Source organism: Hydractinia symbiolongicarpus, chromosome 4 (genome assembly GCF_029227915.1).
Source record: "Hydractinia symbiolongicarpus strain clone_291-10 chromosome 4, HSymV2.1, whole genome shotgun sequence".
NCBI classification, from domain to species: Eukaryota; Metazoa; Cnidaria; class Hydrozoa; order Anthoathecata; family Hydractiniidae; genus Hydractinia; species Hydractinia symbiolongicarpus.
Genome location: NC_079878.1, coordinates 11,215,730 through 11,236,538, shown reverse-complemented (window position 1 = coordinate 11,236,538; position 20,809 = coordinate 11,215,730). Strand labels below are relative to the sequence as shown.

Below are 20,809 nucleotides of genomic sequence, written 5' to 3'. Positions count from 1 at the left end.
AGTAATTAAAACTATTCTATGGAGTAACGAGATGAACAGGGGATAACAAACTTTTATAACGCCCTACAATGTAATTACTTTCCCTTTGCATAGAAATTTTCTGTGATCCAAATAACCGTTCGTACTGTAGTTTAACTGTCTCGTATTTCTTAATTTTTGTCCTAAATATCAGCGTTGCCTATCAGCTGCTCATCAGTTAGTTTCATCGTGTGTCAATCCCTTCTGAATTGTTTGCTTCGGAATCACTCAGAATAGGGAAGAAAAACCATAGATTTTAAATCAAAGGCAAAAATATTTTCATCTGCCAAACCTGGCGAGTCTTTTAAAATGTCTTAATGCCTTAACCACGACACATTAGCATACCGTCTAACTAATTATCTCTTTATTTAAAACATTTATGTATAACCTCGTCCCAATGCCTCTTGTATGTTTTAGAAAAACCCTGGGAACGAGATTGATTTGTATATCAATACTTACAAGAGTTTGGTATATATATTAGCGTGTTTTTTCCTATTTTTTCTCATCGCATTTCAGTTTAACGATAAATATCCATTTCCAAAAATATTGCTTGCGAGCAAAACAAAACTTTTCCTCCTCTATTTTAGTAGCATTCTGCTAATATTGGCGAGAGGTCGAGTCAAAAATAGAACCTAAAAAGTGACAATTCCACTGAACTTAGGCAAAAAAATCTGTTTAAGCAGGAATCTTGTTTCTTTTCTTTCTTTTTTTATATATTTATGGTGTTTTAAAAGCAAATATTCATTGAAGAGAAATATATGAATTTATTTGGTTATTTGGTTTTCTGGGGCAAGCCAAGTTATCAGATTGTAAAATCGAAACCGGACCACCTCCCCGGTTGAAGTGTTTTCATCACCACTATAACTTTAGCGAATTAAAGGAAGTTTGTTTTTTCCCATTCCCAACAAACTTTCGCGAATCGATGCGCCCTGCTAGAAAATTTCGCGACATATAACTTTAGCGAATAATTTGGTCAAAATCTGCGAAATCCGCGGTATATAGTGCGCAAAAAGTCGTACACCTAAAGTTTTCTTCTTTAGGAATATTGATTCTATCTCTTTTTCCTCGCATATGGCATCCGTTTTTGTTTGACGGAAATAATGAAATGAAGAAACAAGGACTAGGTACTAAGTTTTTATGAACGTAGTCAAGGCGAAAAGTAAAGTAAACAATCAATCAGATTTTATTTATTTACTTTGAACTGGTCTCGTTAGTGCAAGATGGCGGCACAGCAGCGAAGTTAAACAAGGTTATCATGTTGTTCCGTACGATGTCATTCATTGTACGAAGTTGGGCTTTTTTGCCGTAGCGCTGAGAGTGACCATCCTCGTACAAAACCGACCATCTTCGTACAGCGGCGAATATCGTCAAAAAATGAAACTTTTATAATAAAATAATAACTTTTTTGAAATATCTTTTTTTCTTTTAAGTAATTTGCAAAAAAAGACATTTGTTTTACGATTTGGATGACTCTTTGGAAAAATACTAATATGTATATATATATTTATACTTTGTTTTATATTAACAGAGAATAAACAATAATGTTTTTGAAAAATGGTACTAGTGCTCGTAAGTATAAATTTGATCTCTTTGATTCAAATAAGGTTATATCAGGTATGATATTGTTATTGATTTCTTTTATTAACCTTTCCATGGTTTTTATGGTAGTGACCTTTGAATTCTAATGCTATATTGAATTTTCGTGCGAAAAACCTGTAAATCACCCTTGTCCCCAGTGCCTTTGCGTGGCTTGTACGAAACTGTTTTTGTAAACATAGTTTTGTTAATAATTGAGTGAGAACGGAGAAGAACACAAAAAATTTCAATATTATTTTTTCTAACCTTTTAAGTTATTTCGATAAAGGAAAAGGTAGGTAAATTTCGAATCCTTTTCGAGTGCTTTTTCGAACGCACATTTTAAATTTACATTTAAACTTTTAACGCGTGTTTTTAGGTTCAGCACAATGGAGACTGAAAAGAAATACATGGAAGAAAAATTTCAGGAATGGTTGGAAGTTGAAAGGACTAAACGGAATTCCGTAATAATGCCCGAACAGACTTATAAAACAATAATAGATTTTCTATGTGGAAGAATAGACAACGTTCCACGTGCTATGAAAAGAAAACTGCGAAGAAAAAAATTCCAAGTGATGAGTTATCCTACACTTGGTTTATCGGGTGTTTTGTGCTCTCCATTTCCCGATGTAAGAACATTTTTATATATATCTAATTTTGGAAAAACTAAAGTCACAATTATTTTTTTTATAAACATTTCTACTTTTAAGAAATTTTGTTTCAGGCTCGGCATGGTCATATGGTGTTCTCAATTTTTGGATAGCTTCGGTCTAGATGTTCTTATGAGCTTAAGTTCTTAAGAAAGAAGGTTTATAAAATTGCCAACTCAAATAATTTTACGGTATTTTAGGGCGATTCTCCTCTGGGAAAATATCGTCGCGTAGCAACAGACCGACAGATGTTTGACATTATCAATAGAGTACACCGCCAAGAAGTTGGTCACCAAGGGGTTCATAAAACGTTTGAAAAGGTATTAGATTCTTCGAACAAACCTCGTTTGAAAGTAAGAGTCCACGGAATATGGGTGTGTCACTGATTTTTAATTGCTAACAATTTTAGATAGCACGCACCTATGATAACGTTACTAGAGACGCTGTTGGTGCTTATATAAAGCTTTGCACAACTTGCTGTCTGAAATCCAGTCAAATAAAGAAAGCTCCATTGAAGCCGATTATCACTACAGGATTCTTACAGCGTGTACAGGTATTTTTAATACTTTTTCACTTTGTTTGTGCTAGTTAGTAGTTTTTTTGTTACATTATACATGTCTTTCTTTAGATCGATCTGATTGCTATGTTATCCAAACCAGATGCCGATTACAACTACATTGGCCATGTCGTGGACCATTTTAGCAAATTCAGGATATTATTTCCAATGAAAGGGAAATCAGCAAATGATTGTGTGATTGTACACAAATCAGGTGGTAACCAACCAACATATAAACTCCTTTGTAGTGAAGGCACAATTCAACGGCGTTACACGGCATCCGCGTTGCAGCTGTACCCTCAACCAGTAAGATGTAAGTATCCTTCGGTTGATGAAATATAATAATAAATATAAATATAAATATAATAATAAATCATTGCAGACGAAAAATTGGAAAAGGAAGATCAATTGCATGCGATCGCTGTCTTGTCTAGTGTCATTTTAAATGCTGCAAATTGGCTGTAAAACCATTAGGGGACTGGTTGTGCGATCTATGTTTACATATTGCAAAAAAAGGTCAGTAAAGCTTCCCTGAGTTCCTACACAAAATTGTATAATTAACATGTACTATGAGTTTTCTTTTTTAACTTATATTCCAGATTTCCAGCAGCGTCAACAACAAAGAGAAGCAGGTATTTAAAAATTAATTATAAGCCTGATCGCAAACAATTTCATAATAATAATGAGATAGTTATACAACGATAACTTTCCTTTAATAGAGAAAGAAGTAGAAGACGAAGAAGAAAGGGAGAGGCAATGGAGGAGAGAGTTATTGCCAGTATTATACAAAAACGGTACCCTGGACTACCTGGTACAACAATCGAAGCTGCCTGAAGAAAATCCACTACTTCTGATTAAACGTTCTGGTAGCAAGTATCAAGCATTTTATAACGAAATACTGGCGAAAAAACATCCTCAATTTTATCACAAACTGATGCGTCATTCGGACATTGCAGAGCCAACTGGAGTCATCACCAATTACATTCGGATGAAGTACCCATGCGAATTTGATACAGGGAGATTATCGTTAACCCGCATTCAGTTTTTGTTGGTACAAATTATTGATAGAGTAAATAAAAAAAGCGATGTAAAGACCATAATGATAATATATGGTAGTCTTCATCTGTTTCTTGGTGTTTTAAGTTGTACGAAGTTGGTATGGTTAAAAAAATTCAAGTTAAGTAGAAGAAGTGAAGTAGGCCCAACCTCGTACACAGTTATTTAAGTTGTACGAAGTTGGTATGGTTAAAAAAATTCAAGTTAAGTAGAAGAAGTGAAGTAGGCCCAACCTCGTACACAGTTATTTAAGTTGTACGAAGTTGGTATGGTTAAAAAAATTCAAGTTAAGTAGAAGAAGTGAAGTAGGCCCAACCTCGTACACAGTTATTTAAGTTGTACGAAGTTGGTATGGATAAAAAAAATTCAAGTTAAGTAGAAGAAGTGAAGTAGGCCCAACCTCGTACACAGTTATTTAAGTTGTACGAAGTTGGTATGGATCAAAAAAATTCAAGTTAAGTAGAAGAAGTGAAGTAGGCCCAACCTCGTACACAGTTATTTAAGTTGTACGAAGTTGGTATGGTTAAAAAAAAATTCAACTTAAGTAGAAGAAGTGACGTTGGCCCAATCTCGTACACAGTTATTTAAGTTGTACGAAGTTGGTATGGTTAAAAACAATTCAACTTAAGTAGAAGAAGTGAAGTAGGCCCAATCTCGTACACAGTTATTTAAGTTGTACGAAGTTGGTATGGATAAAAAAATTCAAGTTAAGTAGAAGAAGTGAAGTAGGCCCAACCTCGTACACAGTTATTTAAGTTGTACGAAGTTGGTATGGTTAAAAAAAAATTCAACTTAAGTAGAAGAAGTGACGTTGGCCCAATCTCGTACACAGTTACCTTAAGGGAAGAAATTTTCGCGGGAAGAAAATTTCGCGGTTTTCGCGGTTTTTGGAAAAAACCGCGAAATTTTCTTCCCGCGAAAATTTTAAAAATTCACCGACCGCGAAATTAAATTCCCGCGAAATTTTTCGAAATTTGTTGACCGCGAAATTAAATTCTGTGTTTCGATGTGTTTCGTGGCCAAATCACCGACGAAGTCACGTCTCACTTAACACGAAATAACATATTTTTCATCATGGTACCCAACAATATGACCCATCTATTCCAGCCGCTGGATTTAACAGTAAACGGCCATTGCAAGAAATTCATGAAAAGCAAGTTTTCTGATTGGTACACACAACAGGTTCAGAACGCCCTTGATGCTGGAGTAAAAGTGGAAAACATCAACATTGAGTTCAAACTAACGACTATGAAACCATTACATGCAAGTTGGATTGTGGACTACTACAATCACATCGCCTCAGTAGCTGGTGTTGATGTTATTGTTAAAGGTTGGAAAATTGCTGGAATTTATGATGCGATAAAGAAAGGAAAGTTGAATCTACCAAGCGTCGACCCGTTTAATGAGATAGCGCCGTTGGCTATGTCACCGGATGAGATTGCTAACCAGCCCAGCTTCATCGAAGTATCGGACGAGATACGGGAAGGATACGTAAACGAAATCGTAGAAAATGATGAAGATGACGACGACAATGATGATGATGCAGAATGGGGGTTCGAAGAAGACTTTGATAGAAACGCATTTGACTTCATTATCGATGATGAATGTAACGAGTAATTAACAATTTAGAAAGACTATTTTTTCTCGACCGCGAAAATTATATTTTTTTCTCGACCGCGAAATTAAATTCCGCGAAAAAAATCGTTTTGATCAACCGCGAAATTAAATTCCCGCGAAAATTTCTTCCCTTAAGGTATTTAAGTTGTACGAAGTTGGTATGGTTAAAAACAATTCAACTTAAGTAGAAGAAGTGAAGTAGGCCCAATCTCGTACACAGTTATTTAAGTTGTACGAAGTTGGTATGGATAAAAAAATTCAAGTTAAGTAGAAGAAGTGAAGTAGGCCCAACCTCGTACACAGTTATTTAAGTTGTACGAAGTTGGTATGGTTAAAAAAAAATTCAACTTAAGTAGAAGAAGTGACGTTGGCCCAATCTCGTACACAGTTATTTAAGTTGTACGAAGTTGGTATGGTTAAAAACAATTCAACTTAAGTAGAAGAAGTGAAGTAGGCCCAATCTCGTACACAGTTATTTAAGTTGTACGAAGTTGGTATGGATAAAAAAATTCAAGTTAAGTAGAAGAAGTGAAGTAGGCCCAACCTCGTACACAGTTATTTAAGTTGTACGATGTTGGTACAATCATCAGATAATTGTCAAAAATTAACGTTCAGAGAATATTTAAGATATTATCATGTTTACTGAATGTAATTAACAATGTTTAGATATTCATTTCTAAACCAAATTATTCGTTGCCTAATTTTTGTACAGCAATTGTAATGCCCATTTTCGTACAAAATTGCCCATCTTCGTACAAGCGCGAAAAGTGACCAACCTCGTACAACGGGTCAATTTCGTACGGAACAATGTAACGTCTTCTATTATGTTTTTCCTTCTGATGAGAAAGAAGATTAAAAACATTGACTACTACTTTTTTATTACACTTTTACAGTTATCTTTTGTTATTCTCTAGTAAGAATGTGTGATTAGCATTAGCTAGAGCTATTATTATTATATAATTTCCCTCGTTTAGTTATGGTCCAATCAGTGCACAACACAAGGTTCAAGTAACTTCAAGTGAATAAGTAAATTACTACACCAATAAAATAGCCCTAAATCTTGTCCGAAACCACTGCCGTTCTTTTAAAATATACCCATTTACAGCTTAGCCATATTTAAGTTGTTGTTCCATCCATGTGAATATTATAATATAGCTTTTGACCATATAAATATTTCTCTTTTTCTAAAGAAATAATTAGTCTTGTGGCATCTTTTCTAAAAATCTTAAGTTTTTTTATTATCAGAGCCTTCTTAATTTAGCTATAACAGTTTACTTTTTTTTTAATTCTTAACAAAAGTTTTGTTTCAATAGAATATTCTTTTGCTACATAGCAAAGGAATATTTTATTGAAACAATGGTTAACTGAAACTGTCAACTTGTGTATAACATACACAGCAAATGTTGAGTTTACTTTGCTAAAATATACATTGGGGTAGAAAAGCGTTTTGTTAGATTGAGATAATAAAAATGACTGTTGAATGATTTTGCGACATTTAAAGCTTACCTCCCTCTTTAAAAAAAGTTCATCTTTTTTTTGTTTATACTTTGTCAAGAATTTATATTTTAACATTTCTTAAGTAAAAATCGAAATCATAAAGCTAATATAAAGCCACATTTTCTTGTGTTTACAGCATGCTTCCTTCTCGAAAGCCGCCATTTTGTGATAATTTTTTTTGGATTAAACCCATTTTTGACGCATCTCCCGGATGACAAAAAAAATGCCCCCTGAACAAGTTGCAATAAAACATTAACTTGAGAAAAAGAAGAGTAAATTATTGCAACTAAGATTAATTTTGTTAATAATTATAAAATGTGTTTTTTTGCTATGCCTTTTTGCAATAAGAATAATAGAAGTAGCGCTGGAAAGCATTCTTTTGCCAGTCTTCCAACAGGCAAGAAACAACGAGTTACATGTACTCATTTAAAGGGGAACTCCAGTCAAAATTACTTTTTTCTTTTTTGTTTTATACATACTTAGAAAAGCATAAGAAATAAAAAAAACTTACTTCACTTGATTTTTTATTTAGAAAAGAAAACATTGAATATGCGAAGGCTATACAAGCCTTCGCATATTCAATTTTTTTCTCATAAAAAAACAGACAGGCGCAATTTCATTTTGGACTGGACTTGATTATAAATAATGACATCACATCGTGCAGAAAGTTTAAGCGGGCGCATGTTAAGATCTATAGCTTACATTAAATCGCTTTTTGTTCAGAATTTACATTCACATCTTTAAAAAATGGTTAGTTGCTCTGCGTTTTAATGTACCAATTGATCAGAGCAGTGTAAAGAAGTAAGTTTTCATAAAATCCTGTCTGTGAAAAAGAAAAAACTCAAAAATGGCTAAACAAAATACGTCAAAATTTTATATTCAGTTGGGGGACTTCACAGATAGTTCTTTTAAAAGAGATCTCCAGGAAATAAACTTCAAAATTAAAATATTAAATAAAAGAACATTATACCAATTTCAAATGCAAACACAGACAAAAAAGTTTTCTATTTACACATGTATCTTTCATAGCGCTCAAGTTTCTATTCTTTGTTTTTCAAAAAAGAAGCTTTTTTTATGGAAGGACACGCCAAATTTTTTTTAGGGGGTAAATGTACCCATTTTCTTCAATCTTGTAACTGTTTAAGGCTGCATGTAATGCTGATAATGCAGTTTCTAAAACAGCTTTGTCAAAACAACCACATATAAGTCAGTAGCTTCTGCAATACATTTATGACCTACCATAATCATAAGAATGATTTTTATTTATACAATATTAATACCCCCCCTTTACCAACTTATCACGACCTGAAAATTTTAGTGTTACATAAAATTTGTTTGCATTTGTGCGCAAAAAAGCGTGTGCGGAGGAAAAATATTGCTGAACTGTGAAATAAAAATAAATTGGCTTGTAAAGTAAGAAAGATTGTTTACTGAAGCAAATGATAAAGTTTTTTGACAAAAGGAATGTCAAAAAAGCAATTAAATATATTTTTTATTTTATTTCTTAACTGGAGTGCCCCTTTAACAGATACCCTTTCAAAGTCGAGTTTTGATCACTAATGTTTGATCAACGCTGACAAAAAAGGGTTTGGTAATTCTGAATATCTGACCACTTGTCTTTGCATTAGGCCATGTGCAAATTCTGGTATAGTTTCTCGCTCTTCTTCTACATTGCGTCTAAGATTTTTTTATCATATTGTGGTACACTACAGGGACTTACGGGATTTTATTTTGTCATACATGGGGTGTTGTTTCTTGTTTCTTTTTTTTCTCTCCTTCTTTTAATAATCTACAGTACAGTCTGAATGTAATCTACCGCGGACGCGAAACTCGCATGAATAGTTACACAGAACAATAGCTGTTGTTTTTTTAAGAAAATAATTGCCTCGCTGATAAACAATGACCCCACGCAATCAATTTTAGCCATCTATTTTGTGCGAACTTTTTTGAAAATTTTAATTGCAGTAATAAAGTTTTTTTTTAGATCGCATTTTAAAAGTTTAAAATCGAAAAGCGGCGATAGAAATGTTTTTTTAAATCGCATTTTAAAAGTTTAAAAACGAAAAGCTGCGATAGAAATGTTTTTTTAAATCACATTTTAAAAGTTTAAAATCGAAAAGCAGCGATATATATGTTTTTTTAAATCGCATTTTAAAAGTTTAAAATCGAAAAGCGGCGATAGATCGCATTTTAAAAGTTTAGAATCGAAAAGGGGCGATAGAAATGTTTTTTTAGATCGCATTTTAAAAGTCTAAAATCGAAAAGCGGCGATAGATATTATTTTTTAGATCGCATTTTAAAAGTTTAAAATCGAAAAGCGGCGATAGATATGTTTTTTTAGATCGCATTTTAAAAGTTTAAAAACGAAAAGCGGCATTTAATAGTTGTGAACAATACTTCTTGTATGTTTCTTAGATTAAACGCGCTGAAATTTTTTTAAGTAATTAAATCAACAATACATTCTCGCGCAATGTATTATAAAACTTCGCGAAAGATTTTTATTATTTAATTACTTCACGCTAATAATTAAGGGAATAGCTTATCAATTCATTTACACAATGTATCTCGATATTAGAAGAAATATAATTGCTCCGATATTTCTTTGCGAGCGCATTGTTTTTTAACACGCAAATATAAACTCGCAAAACCCTTAAGAGATTTAATTATAACAAAAGACAAACGACTGCCGTCCTCCACGCAAAGGTGTGATATAAGCGTGTACGTGGTAGATTACATTAGACTGTACTGTATTTTAATTTATTTTTCGTGTCACGTTTTTATTCTCATATCAAAGAACGCTATAGGCTCTGGGGATCGAGGTTGCTTGAATTGTTATTATAATAAGCCCAGGGTTGTGTTTTAGCTTGCACTTGTCCTTTCTATTTTTACTTCCGCATGGTCGTGATTATTAATGCTGCCAATAGTCTAGCCATAAAGTTTTCTACTAATCTTCTAAGTTAAAATCGCTTTCTTCTAACCAACAAAAACTCTTAGGGATCACGGTGCGGCATTTAATGTGGGGGAGAGGGGGTAAAATTTCGTCCGGTATGGTTTGCTCTGATAACCCCTAAATAGCTTCTTTTTTACTTTAAAATATACTTCCCGGCACAACGACCTGTCTCTGTGGGCATTTCTTGAAGTCTAAACACAAGTGGCCAATCTTGTTCTCAGGGCATGGGAATAGTGAAAAAGGCCACTGTTCACTGCTAAGCCATTGCTTTCACTTCCATTTTTATCCTCATAACAGCTATCACAGCTAGAGTCTGATTCACTGCCACGTTTTGTAGACTTTTCACTGGCCGAAACTTCAAAACTAAGAAAAGGGTAGTTAAAAACAAGTGTTTACTTCTTCAGTATATACCTGTTACAAACTCATCCTCAGTACCCATTACAAATGTTAAAAAACAAAACATCAACCGCTTTTTGTATATATAAACCTTGGCCACGGCAGAGTCAGCGAAATTATCATCTGGGAGATGACGTTACAAGCCCTCCCGCGAAGGCATTTATTTACAATCGAGACACAAGATGGCGACTGGCATTAAGCTTCTCCAGCTAATATTTTACAACTTTAACGACAAATATCTTGCGAACAAATCAAGATAAGTATAAAAGAAATTTTTTTTGGTAATTAGTACAATATTTTGAGTTGATTTTCAATTGCGTTTTTTAAAGTGAGAGGTAAGCTGTAAGATGGGCCACCCATTCGAACTGTCAATATATATACAACTTTTCCAATGAAAAACTTATACAGTAACGTATTAATTAGTAATTATATCATTACTGCAATAATAAACTAATTAATGCAGTAATAATAGAAAGTTTCTTTTTTGTGTGTACTTGTATACATTTTAACAACATCTTTTTATACATTTTAACAATCAAGGTTCAAAATGTATATGTCACACAATCCACATTCTTCTTTCTGAAACCCAAGTATGCACCATGCTTTTTTCCTATATAAGTCATTAAACTGTCAAGCACGTCCTGTGTAAAAGTTTGATGTGATACCAGTGATGTTGTGTTGTTGACTGCTTATAGTTTCGACAACAATACATCAATGCGTCAATACATTTATATCTTAATCAGAAAAAACGGAGGATCAATTTTAGATGCCTTCTACAGCCTTATTCGTTTTACGAAAATTTTGTTATTATTTCACCACACAAAAAAAAATTAAAAGAACTGGTATGTTTCTTCAAGAAGTAGGGAAGTAATTTTTACATCTTATTTTCCGCAAAAACAACATATATATCAAGTTTTTTATCGATTGCATCCTATAGCTATAACAGGTAATTACGAATTTTTCTTTTCAGAAAGTTTGAGCTAGATGATTAAGGTCAAAATTTACCTTATCAATAGAGTAAAAATACAAAGAATTTATTTCAACTAGAAATGAAACTGAAAATATCCATCATTTGCATTTTTTTATTTTGTTAAAAAATCTCTATTGGAATAGTCACTTTTTAAAGATTTTTTACAGTTAAGGTAAAGTCTATGCACTTACGTTTTTTTGATGACAAAAAATCAGAACATCCTTCCTTGAATTTTGTATGCTTTGAAACATGATCAAAGTGTAGACAAAATTTTGTTAAAATCTTTTTTATTTGTTTTTTTAACTGATTTAAAATCCTAAAGCACCTTAAATTTTAGAAATGATTTATATAAATCTTAAAGATAAGAAGTCAAAAAATCAAATATTACATTTTTATTTATTTTAATAACATTCTTTCTGCTATTTTTGCTACTAACTCTGAAGCCTTGATAGTTGGGATGAAGCATTGACAAACGTACACACGGTTAAAGATGGGTCCACTATTGCCCAAATAAACCAGAACCCATTTTAAAAATTAAAAAAGGGCAGATGCACTGCAGTGCCATTATGTCTTGGAAACCTATTGGAACTTATTACAAGACTGTCAGCAATTAGCTTTCATGTCCATTAAATAAATTCAGTAAATTTATTATGACAAATTTTACAAATAAAACTTTACTTTATTATATTAAATATGCAGTTAAACACCTTATCACATGATAATAGCCAGCTTCTCAAAACCAGTTCTCAATATATGAAAATTTTAAAGTATAAAACTTTATTTATTATGTCCATTCCACTGTATACATAAACTGTATGAGAATTAAAATATTACATCATAGGCTCACAGAGAGATACATTGTATTATAACTTTGTAACATATGCTGCATTGTGCCTAGTCAGAACAAACACATTCAGAACAAGGTGTTCTTTACAAAATTAAGCCAATGAGGCTTTTTTAAATCAAAACAAGAATTTTCTAATAAGAGCAAATACCAATGTAAGTTACCAACTGTCTTGGTAACTTACATTGGTATTCAACATTTGCCAATGTAATTCCTAACATATTTTTAAAATATACAGGCTCGCGGGTCCACAATTTTTTGGTACTGGGAAAATTTTACGCAGGCTGTCAGGGCAATCACACTTCCAACCAGAATGCACAAAGCTTTTTAACCAGGAAAAGCTCTTTAACCAGGAAAAGCTCTAAGCAAAAAAAACTAATTAACAAATATTTTGAACTTTAAATACACCATTAGAACAATTTATAACTCCTTGTGGTGAAAATGAATCCTGTAAAATGTAAAATTAATTTAATTTAATGCCATTTTTTCGGCCTAGAACATAATGCATTCTAACTAATGTTTTTATTGCATAATTGAGCTAATATTTTCGTATATTGTATATTATTTTGTAGTTTTTATTATAAATACAAGTTTTCTCTGGTAAGGGAGAAAATCTTGAAAAAATATTATGTACCACTTATCTGTTTCGACAGCTACAGATGTCTCCAATGGGCAGCGAACGTAATCATCTTTGGCTACTTAGTAGCTGAGGAGATAATTACAGTACTGTAAAAAGGTTTGTTAACATCATGTTTCGTGTTTTTTTTGGGATACACATGAACCACTATAGTCCATGATGCATGTTATTTTACTAATTATAGTCTACACAATCCTTGCATAGTGGATTTACACAATTAAGAATAAAACTTTGTATTGTGGCGACCACGATAGATTTATTCTATTGTTATAACAACAAAAATGTGAATTACTATTTAATTAAATTAAAATTTTGTTGGTTTTGTTTGTTGTTGCAAAGCTTATAGCTATATTTTTAGTTTTCGGTTATTTAAGCAGTGGCAAATATGTAGTTTTTGAATTACAAGTGTGCGAAATGTTTGGTTAATCTTCCACACAATTTTATAAATTTTAAAAAATTAGTGTTTTTGTTAAGGAAATGTAATTGCTGTTTTGAATAACTTTGTATCAACCTTTTTAACAAATTGCATCACTGTTTTGGTCTGAAAACGAAACCTCAAGAAGCTTACTATCAATGTGTTTTTCTCACACCTGAAAACGTAATCTTAAGAGGTTTTACTGTTCTGATTTTTTGTGCATTCAATGATTTTGAACATTTTTGGATATTGTTTGCCATTATATAAATCTTTTTACATCTTCTCTTCAATAATTTTGCTAGTCTGTGTACAGCAAGTTCCTTAATTTTAAAGGTTTATACTATTTGCTGCTTAAAATATTTTGGAAGTGCTATATGTCCTTGCTGTAAGTTTGATTTAAAATGATTTAGCTGTACAGAACAGCATTATTTATAACTTTTTCTTTTGAAAGGGAAACTAATTGCTTAACTTTTTTTTAAAGGAGCCGACATCATTACGAAAATTGATTACAAAATATGTTTTTAATATCTACTTTTGTACTTCAAAATCTAAATTTAACTTAGGTTTAGGGAAATCTAACTTTTTTAAACAAAATGGCATAAGATAGTATAGTACAAAAAATGAATTCATATCAATAACAGAACAATATATCAAGCAAGTGCTTAAACATTGTAAAATGGGATAAAAGCAGAATGAAACAAATTAACTTTTATGAAACACTTATTTTTTTGAAAAGAAGCAATTAAATTTGCTATCTATATTATAATGCCCGTATACGTCTGTCTGTCTGTCTTTCTGTCTGTCTGTCTGTCTGTCTGTCTGTCTGTCTGTCTGTCTGTCTGTCTGTCTGTCTGTCTGTCTGTCTGTCTGTCTGTCTGTCTGTCTGTCTGTCTGTCTGTCTGTCTGTCACGCAAAATGGTAGCTTAGCTGCACAGTAGCGAGAAGTACGCAATGCGGTATAAAAAGGACGGGCAAACCCGTGGATTTTCCACAGGCTAACGACTAGTATATACAATAACAAGAAATCGCAAAATCGCAAAAATGATTGTGGCACACCATCCGTCATGGAGATAATTGTATTAGCGTGGAGGCCACGATGCGATGTTAAATAGCTACTAGTTCATTTTCTGCATCCTCTCCATTATCGATCTTATAAGTTCTGTTCCTGACTTTCCTTTAAACCTTGCTAATGGTTTGTGTGGAGTACCCATTTGCAAGTAAGACACTGTTTATTAAGATAACTCTTTCTTTCAGTCATTTTCTCTACTGACTACATTGACTGCTCAGTCCAGTAATGAGGACACTACACTTTCTTTGCACGACATTTGGTGATTAGATGTGTAGTTGAGATATTGATTAGTATGATTTGGTTTGTGATATATTGGTACTGTGTCCCCAGACACTAGAGTGTCTAAGTGAGGAATCATACCATTCTTTTCGTGTTCAATTGTAAATTGAATTTTCAGGTGTAAATTATTAATATGTTCATCAAATGCGTCTCGACGTGCTCTTTTAATTATCAAGAAGACATCATCCACAAAATCTTTTTGAAACTCTGAGAGCATGATCTGCAGTTGATAAAAATTACGGATACCACAGAAAGTTGGGCCACCCATGGCCACCCCGTCAGTTTGCTTAAAGAAGTAATCGTCGAATTAATACCATTTTGTAAGCACAACATCAATCAAGAGAATTAGTTTGTCTTTAGGGATACATGTTTTGTTCTTGTGCTTATCATCATTCAGCAGTAATTCCCTTATGATGTATAATGTATACAGTGAAGTAACATTAAATGCTACCATACAATTGTAACCCTTGATCCATATGTTTCTCATAAATTTTGAAAACTCTTTCAGGCTTTTACAGTGATCACTCTTTGTGTAATTGCTAAGAATGGAAGCTGGATATTTCGATAAAGTATACACAAATTGATCGGGCATATTGGAATTCATTGTTTATGTATTTTAGGAAGACCATAGAATCAAGGTGCTTGAGTGTCTGAAGGCCCAAGCTTATAATACAATCTATCATCAATGCTATCGTATTTATTTAAACGTATCAAGATATTCTTGTGTCACACTTGATAGTTTCTGCGGGATCTTGTTTGAGGCATGGATATGCACTTTTGTTAATAATCCTTCTTGTCTAAAATAACCCTCTTTCTTCCTTTATCCACTGGTAAGATAATATAATTATTGTTGTGATCTGATTGGTTAATTTCTATTCTCTAATTATCTCCTCAATTAATAATAGCCAAAAATGATTACGATCATTGCTCATTGATGACAGCTGTAGCTGTCAAATCATAGCATAGAATAAACTCACTTGTTCGTGACATGATAATATCTAATTGTTTGAAGAAAATCATGAAAGTTAAAATGGTATCTTATTTTCATGTTTTTGTTTTAAATTCAGTGGTAGTTAAAACATAAAATTGTGCATTTCACGAACAAGACCAAACATTACGCTAGTAAGACTATATGCTAGGTGCTATTGCACAAGTCTGACTGATTGTTGTTTGAAATTTTGCAACCACCAAATAATTAGAGACACTAGCGTTATTTTAAAAAATATGTTAGGATTATGTTGGCAAATTTTAAGTACCAATGCAAATTACAGATTGTTTCAGGGTGTAATCCAGAATTGTAAAATAAACCCCATATTTGAATTTCATCAAGCTGGTCCTAGAATTGAAATCTTATTTCTTCACAACTTATATAAAATGGGCTACAAGTCCCATATTTTGTAGGAATATGATTAGCTCCTCTAATTAATTGAGAAAGTTAGAATAATTATCAATTGGGAAATAGCTATTTAATGGCTACTGAGAACGCTGGATTACACCCTGTGTTTGCTTCCTGTTGTTAATAAATGCTGGTTTTGGTTTAAGAAAGCCTTTTTGGCTTAAAGCGTTAGTATAAGAATTGTTTTGAAATGGTGTGCATTGTTGCTGTAAACGAATATCTGTCGTTTGAATCTCAAATTTGACCAAAAAAAGACTAAACCCCTTTATCCCACAATTTGTTTTGACATCCCTGATAATGTTGTTGAGAGCATTAAATGGTTACTAACGGCATTTTTGTAAGGTTATGTGCATTTGTGTGTAAGACATAAATTGTATATTATTATATGAAATATTATATTGATAAATTTTATTAACTTCTGTGTGCTAAATTTAAATTAAAAAGTATTTGTTGAAATATCAATCAAAAACAAGAAAATTTTAAAAGTTGTTTCTTTGCTTATCGTCAGTAATTTACTGGTCGGAAAAAACCAACGGTCTTTTATAAGTTTCTGATGTACCCCCCCCCCCAACCCTCTCAAGATTTTTTTTTCCAACCAATAATGGTCTTGCAAAATGAAAAAAATGTAGCCACTAATAAAGGTCATGACATCATCGAATTTTGTCCAGGGAGAGGATTGTATGTTTAAAATTCTTTCTTTAAACTTTTCCTCAATTAGCCTGTTGCTGTTGCTAAGAAGGCTTTTTTATGAAAAAAGTAACGAAACTTTAAGCAAAAGTATAATAGTATATATATATATATCAATTCTTAAACCAACTTGTTAAATTATGATGATTTTTATACATTCAATTGTTAAAGGGAACCCGAGGTATAAAATGATGTTGGACTTATATTATAGAGCTTAAAAAGTTAGCTAACAAGATATTAACATTTAAATAATTTCAGATTTAATGTGCTGCATGAATTATGATGTCATATTTCAGTAATACCAAATTTAGACAGTTTCTTTCATCAGTAATTTTAGACCTGTTAAGGGATGTGCATTCAAACTTTATCAATGCATAGATATTATAAAGGTTAATTGATTAACATAATTTTTTTTGCCAAAATGACACTTGTTTGCTCGTCCAAGGCCTCTTAATTTTTTGCTGACAAACTCATAACTTGGGATCTGCATGTCGGTTTGCAATCAAATTTGTGAGTAAACATATAGGGCTTATACAAGCTTACCCTCAAAATTTGATTGCTAACCAAGTTGCAGATCCCGAGTTATTGAGTCGTCAGCAAAAAAATAAGAGGCCTGGGACAAGCAAGCGAGTGTCATTTTGGCAAAAAAATTTATGCTAAAATCAATTAACCTTTATAATATCTATGCATTGATAAAGTTTGCATGCACACCCCTTACAGGTCTAAAATTACTGATGAAAGTAAATGTCCAAATTTGCTATTACTTAAAAATGACATCATAATTCATGCAGCATAATTAAATCTGAAATTCTTCAAATGAGAATATCTTGAGACCGAAAAGAGCTTTTTGAAAAATTTAAAAAGACTTGTTAGCTAACTTTTTAAGCTCTATAATAAAGTCCAACATCATTTTATACCTCGGGTTCCCTTTAACATTGAAATTTGAGTGACTCCTGTCTGTTTTTGCACAAAATTGTTTTCTTTATCATGTTGATTTGTGTTAATTACCACACACTTTGAATTCCAAATTTACAATTTGTGTTTTTTTGATTGCATTAAGGATCCGTTAATTACTTGCTTCTTTATTTTTGTGTAATAAGGTACATTTTCTTTTATTTACAAATTACATTCACAAATTTTAAAACTGAAAGTTTTTTCTTATTTAAGTTAGCTTGACAAATATTTGCACTAAATTTTTGTTGTTCAGAAAATATATTTTTAATAACATTTTACTTTTTTTATATGAAAAACATGATTCTCTGTTCTCAAGTTTGGTAGGTTTTCTTTCATTAGCGTTGTCATCACATAATTAATATCCTGATAAAATTTATATACATAATATTTATAAATCATTAAATTTATCTGAATAGATTAATTAAAGATGAACTATTTATATAAATTTTCACTGCAGGCTCCTTCATGAATATTTATTTTTATTTTTTTATCATTATTTTCTGTCAAAATAAATTGACATGAGAATTTTTGAGGGGAAATTGCATGAAAGTTTTGTCTTTTTTTAATGCTTAACTTTATTCTAAAAATAAACTCTTTGAGAAGATTAAAAATTTTCATTTTTTTAGTTTTTCTTAAGATTTGAGGAAAATAAGTTTTATTAACAGGATTTAAGTTTTTGGGTTAAAAAAGCACATTTTTGTAAAGTTGTAGTTTAACATTTCGAAAAAAATGTTTACTTTTCAGGAATTTACAATATTTATAGAAAAATAATTATTTGTGATAATTACGAAAATTTCTACCTGTAAAAATTTCTGACATTTACATATATATTTTTGTCTTGGTCATCAATTACCAGCTGAAGCCTAGCAACATAATATAAACATTAAGTATGACAAGATAAATATTAACATACTGTACTATTATTTTTTAGTTTATAAACAAAATTAGTAAAGAGCTTTCTAGCATTACAAGTTAACGATGCCGTCCAAGAATGAGCCAATGTACACTTCTCAACAAATCAACATTCCACCAGAACTGCCTGATATTTTAAAGCAGTTTACGAAAGCTGCTATCCGAACTCAACCCACAGATGTTTTACAGGTATGTTTTTTTAGTCTGAGTAGAACTTATTATTTTTTATAAATGCTATTTTTTAGCAGTGTTTATAATGAACTTGCTTATATTTCTGACTTTCTAATTCACAATAGCACTTGGTATAATTGCCAAGACGAATGCTGATTGGTTAACACAGACTTTTTATTTAACTAGGATGTAACTTAAACAAAAGTTTTGCTCTCATTTTCTGTTTAAATTTAACTGTTGCACAGTGTAAAGCCACTTGCACCCCCCCCCCCCACTTATTTTTATTAATTGCCAGTTGATGATAAATTGAATTAGAAATTTTTTCAGAGTTTTAAGTACATCTAGTATAATTTAATTATGTTTTCTTTATTCTATGTAGTGGGCAGCTGCCTATTTTGATGCTTTGTCAAAAGGTGAGAAACCACCGATTAAGGATAGACTGGACTTTCAACTTGGGCAAGTCCACGATAAAGCATTATCAAAGGAAGCCGTTGCTGTCCTTCATCGTCAGGTAGGAGATAAACCTATTGTTGAATTTTCAAAGGTCGAAGAGAAGTGGCACGCCTTATGTTTGTCTAAAGAAGTGATTAACGACATTATGCGTTTGGGCAGTTTTGGTGAGGAGTTTGAATGGTTGAAATTTTTGGCATTGTGTTGCAGTAACATCAGTGAAAACATCACAACGGCTCTGCAAGCGGTTTGTGATATAATCACCAAAGACCTGGAAGGTGGTAGATCAAGAATCGAATTTGAAACCTTTCGATATTTATACAAGTACTTGGCAGTTATCGATGGTGATATTTCCCTAGATCATGTGAACGAAGTGTTAGATCATCTTTCACATGATGTTGAACGTCAAAGCGGCATGATTGGACCACAAAACTTCATGAATGATAAGTGTCCTGCTCTTTATGTGGAGTAACTTTGTGAAGAATGCTAGAACAAACATTGCATTCTGGTTCATGTTAATGTTATTTGATTTTGATTGCAAAGTTTTTATTTGTATAGAAGCCCCTACTCCTGTACCATTCTACACTTTATTTATAGTTACAGATAATATGTATATTATATACCTGGCGAATCTAAAGATTTTACTACTTTTTGTTTTTACAAATCCAGTTTTTAGTGTTCCCACTTACGTGTAGTCCAAATTTTCTGTCCTTTCAAAGTAGGCTGTAACAGTAAAGGTACATTTTGTTTATATTAAATTAAAAATGACTAATATATAATATATTATGTATGTATATATAGAAAACTATTTGATGATGTAATTATTGTGTTTAGCATGTTTGATATTACGTAATTATCAATGTGTAAAAGTAATATATGTCTAAAGGGGATTTATTAAACCTTATTGAGAAATAGATAGACCCATGCTCTCCTTTTCTGTTTGAATCCTTTCTTCTTAGCATGTTCTACATGTCACTGTAAAGCTCTCGTGATCGAAGGTATACAGTGCATCTTCACTTGTGACTGGGACCCTCTGTTTGTATTTATTTAAAGAAAAATGCTGATAAAACAGTACGTTAAATAATACATAAGATAAATAAAAAACCTATAATAAGAAGAAATAAATAAATAGAAATATATAGAAATAAATATAATAAAGAAGAAAACCTATATAGTGAAAAGTATCATAGTTAAAAACCCAGTTGCACGAAGTAATGAGAGAAGATGTTTCACAAGAATTAGTCTCAGAAAATTAAAACTACTACACATATTGGAACTGTTGTTGATAACTCATGTGTAGTAATTTTAGCGTGCTTAATTCTTGTAGCTCTTATCTTTACTTTGATGCCAATAATTTTAACAGCATTATACAATGCTTTGTTTTCAAATCAATCTCAGTATGAAGAAATAACCAAGCAACCAAGTAACAAAACATTACCTGGCATTTTTAGTTTCTGCTTTTTTTTTTAAATTTTTCTAAATGGATTCTGCCTTTTTTTAAATTATTAAATTATTTTTTTTAACAGAAAGGTCAAATACAAAAGATGTGCTCTGTTTTCTATATAATCATGGGACATTATTACATCATTAATCTAGAAAAACACCCTTTTTTTCCTTTTTGCAGCAAAACGGACTTTTTTTCACAATGCAGGCAAAATATGTTGCAATGAAATTTATAAATGTGTAGTTTTGCTCATAATAGTTTTAAAA

The 20,809-nt window shown here is 31.9% G+C and overlaps 2 protein-coding genes across 2 annotated transcripts; both read left to right on the top strand.

The window, feature by feature from the left end:
• The first annotated feature begins 810 nt into the window (after positions 1 to 810).
• LOC130641241 (KRAB-A domain-containing protein 2-like) lies at positions 811 to 3,925 on the top strand. The gene is made up of 7 exons (XM_057447960.1): positions 811 to 2,222; positions 2,444 to 2,563; positions 2,653 to 2,796; positions 2,872 to 3,112; positions 3,182 to 3,315; positions 3,399 to 3,431; positions 3,519 to 3,925. Exons 1-5 carry the CDS (start codon positions 1,983 to 1,985, stop codon positions 3,262 to 3,264), a joined length of 828 nt encoding a protein of 275 aa, XP_057303943.1. The 5' UTR covers positions 811 to 1,982; the 3' UTR covers positions 3,265 to 3,315; positions 3,399 to 3,431; positions 3,519 to 3,925.
• A 14,540-nt stretch (positions 3,926 to 18,465) lies between these two features.
• On the top strand, positions 18,466 to 20,036 carry LOC130641240 (ropporin-1-like protein). Its single transcript, XM_057447959.1, has 2 exons — positions 18,466 to 18,667; positions 19,029 to 20,036. Exons 1-2 carry the CDS (start codon positions 18,545 to 18,547, stop codon positions 19,569 to 19,571), a joined length of 666 nt encoding a protein of 221 aa, XP_057303942.1. The 5' UTR covers positions 18,466 to 18,544; the 3' UTR covers positions 19,572 to 20,036.
• The last annotated feature ends 773 nt before the right edge of the window (positions 20,037 to 20,809 follow it).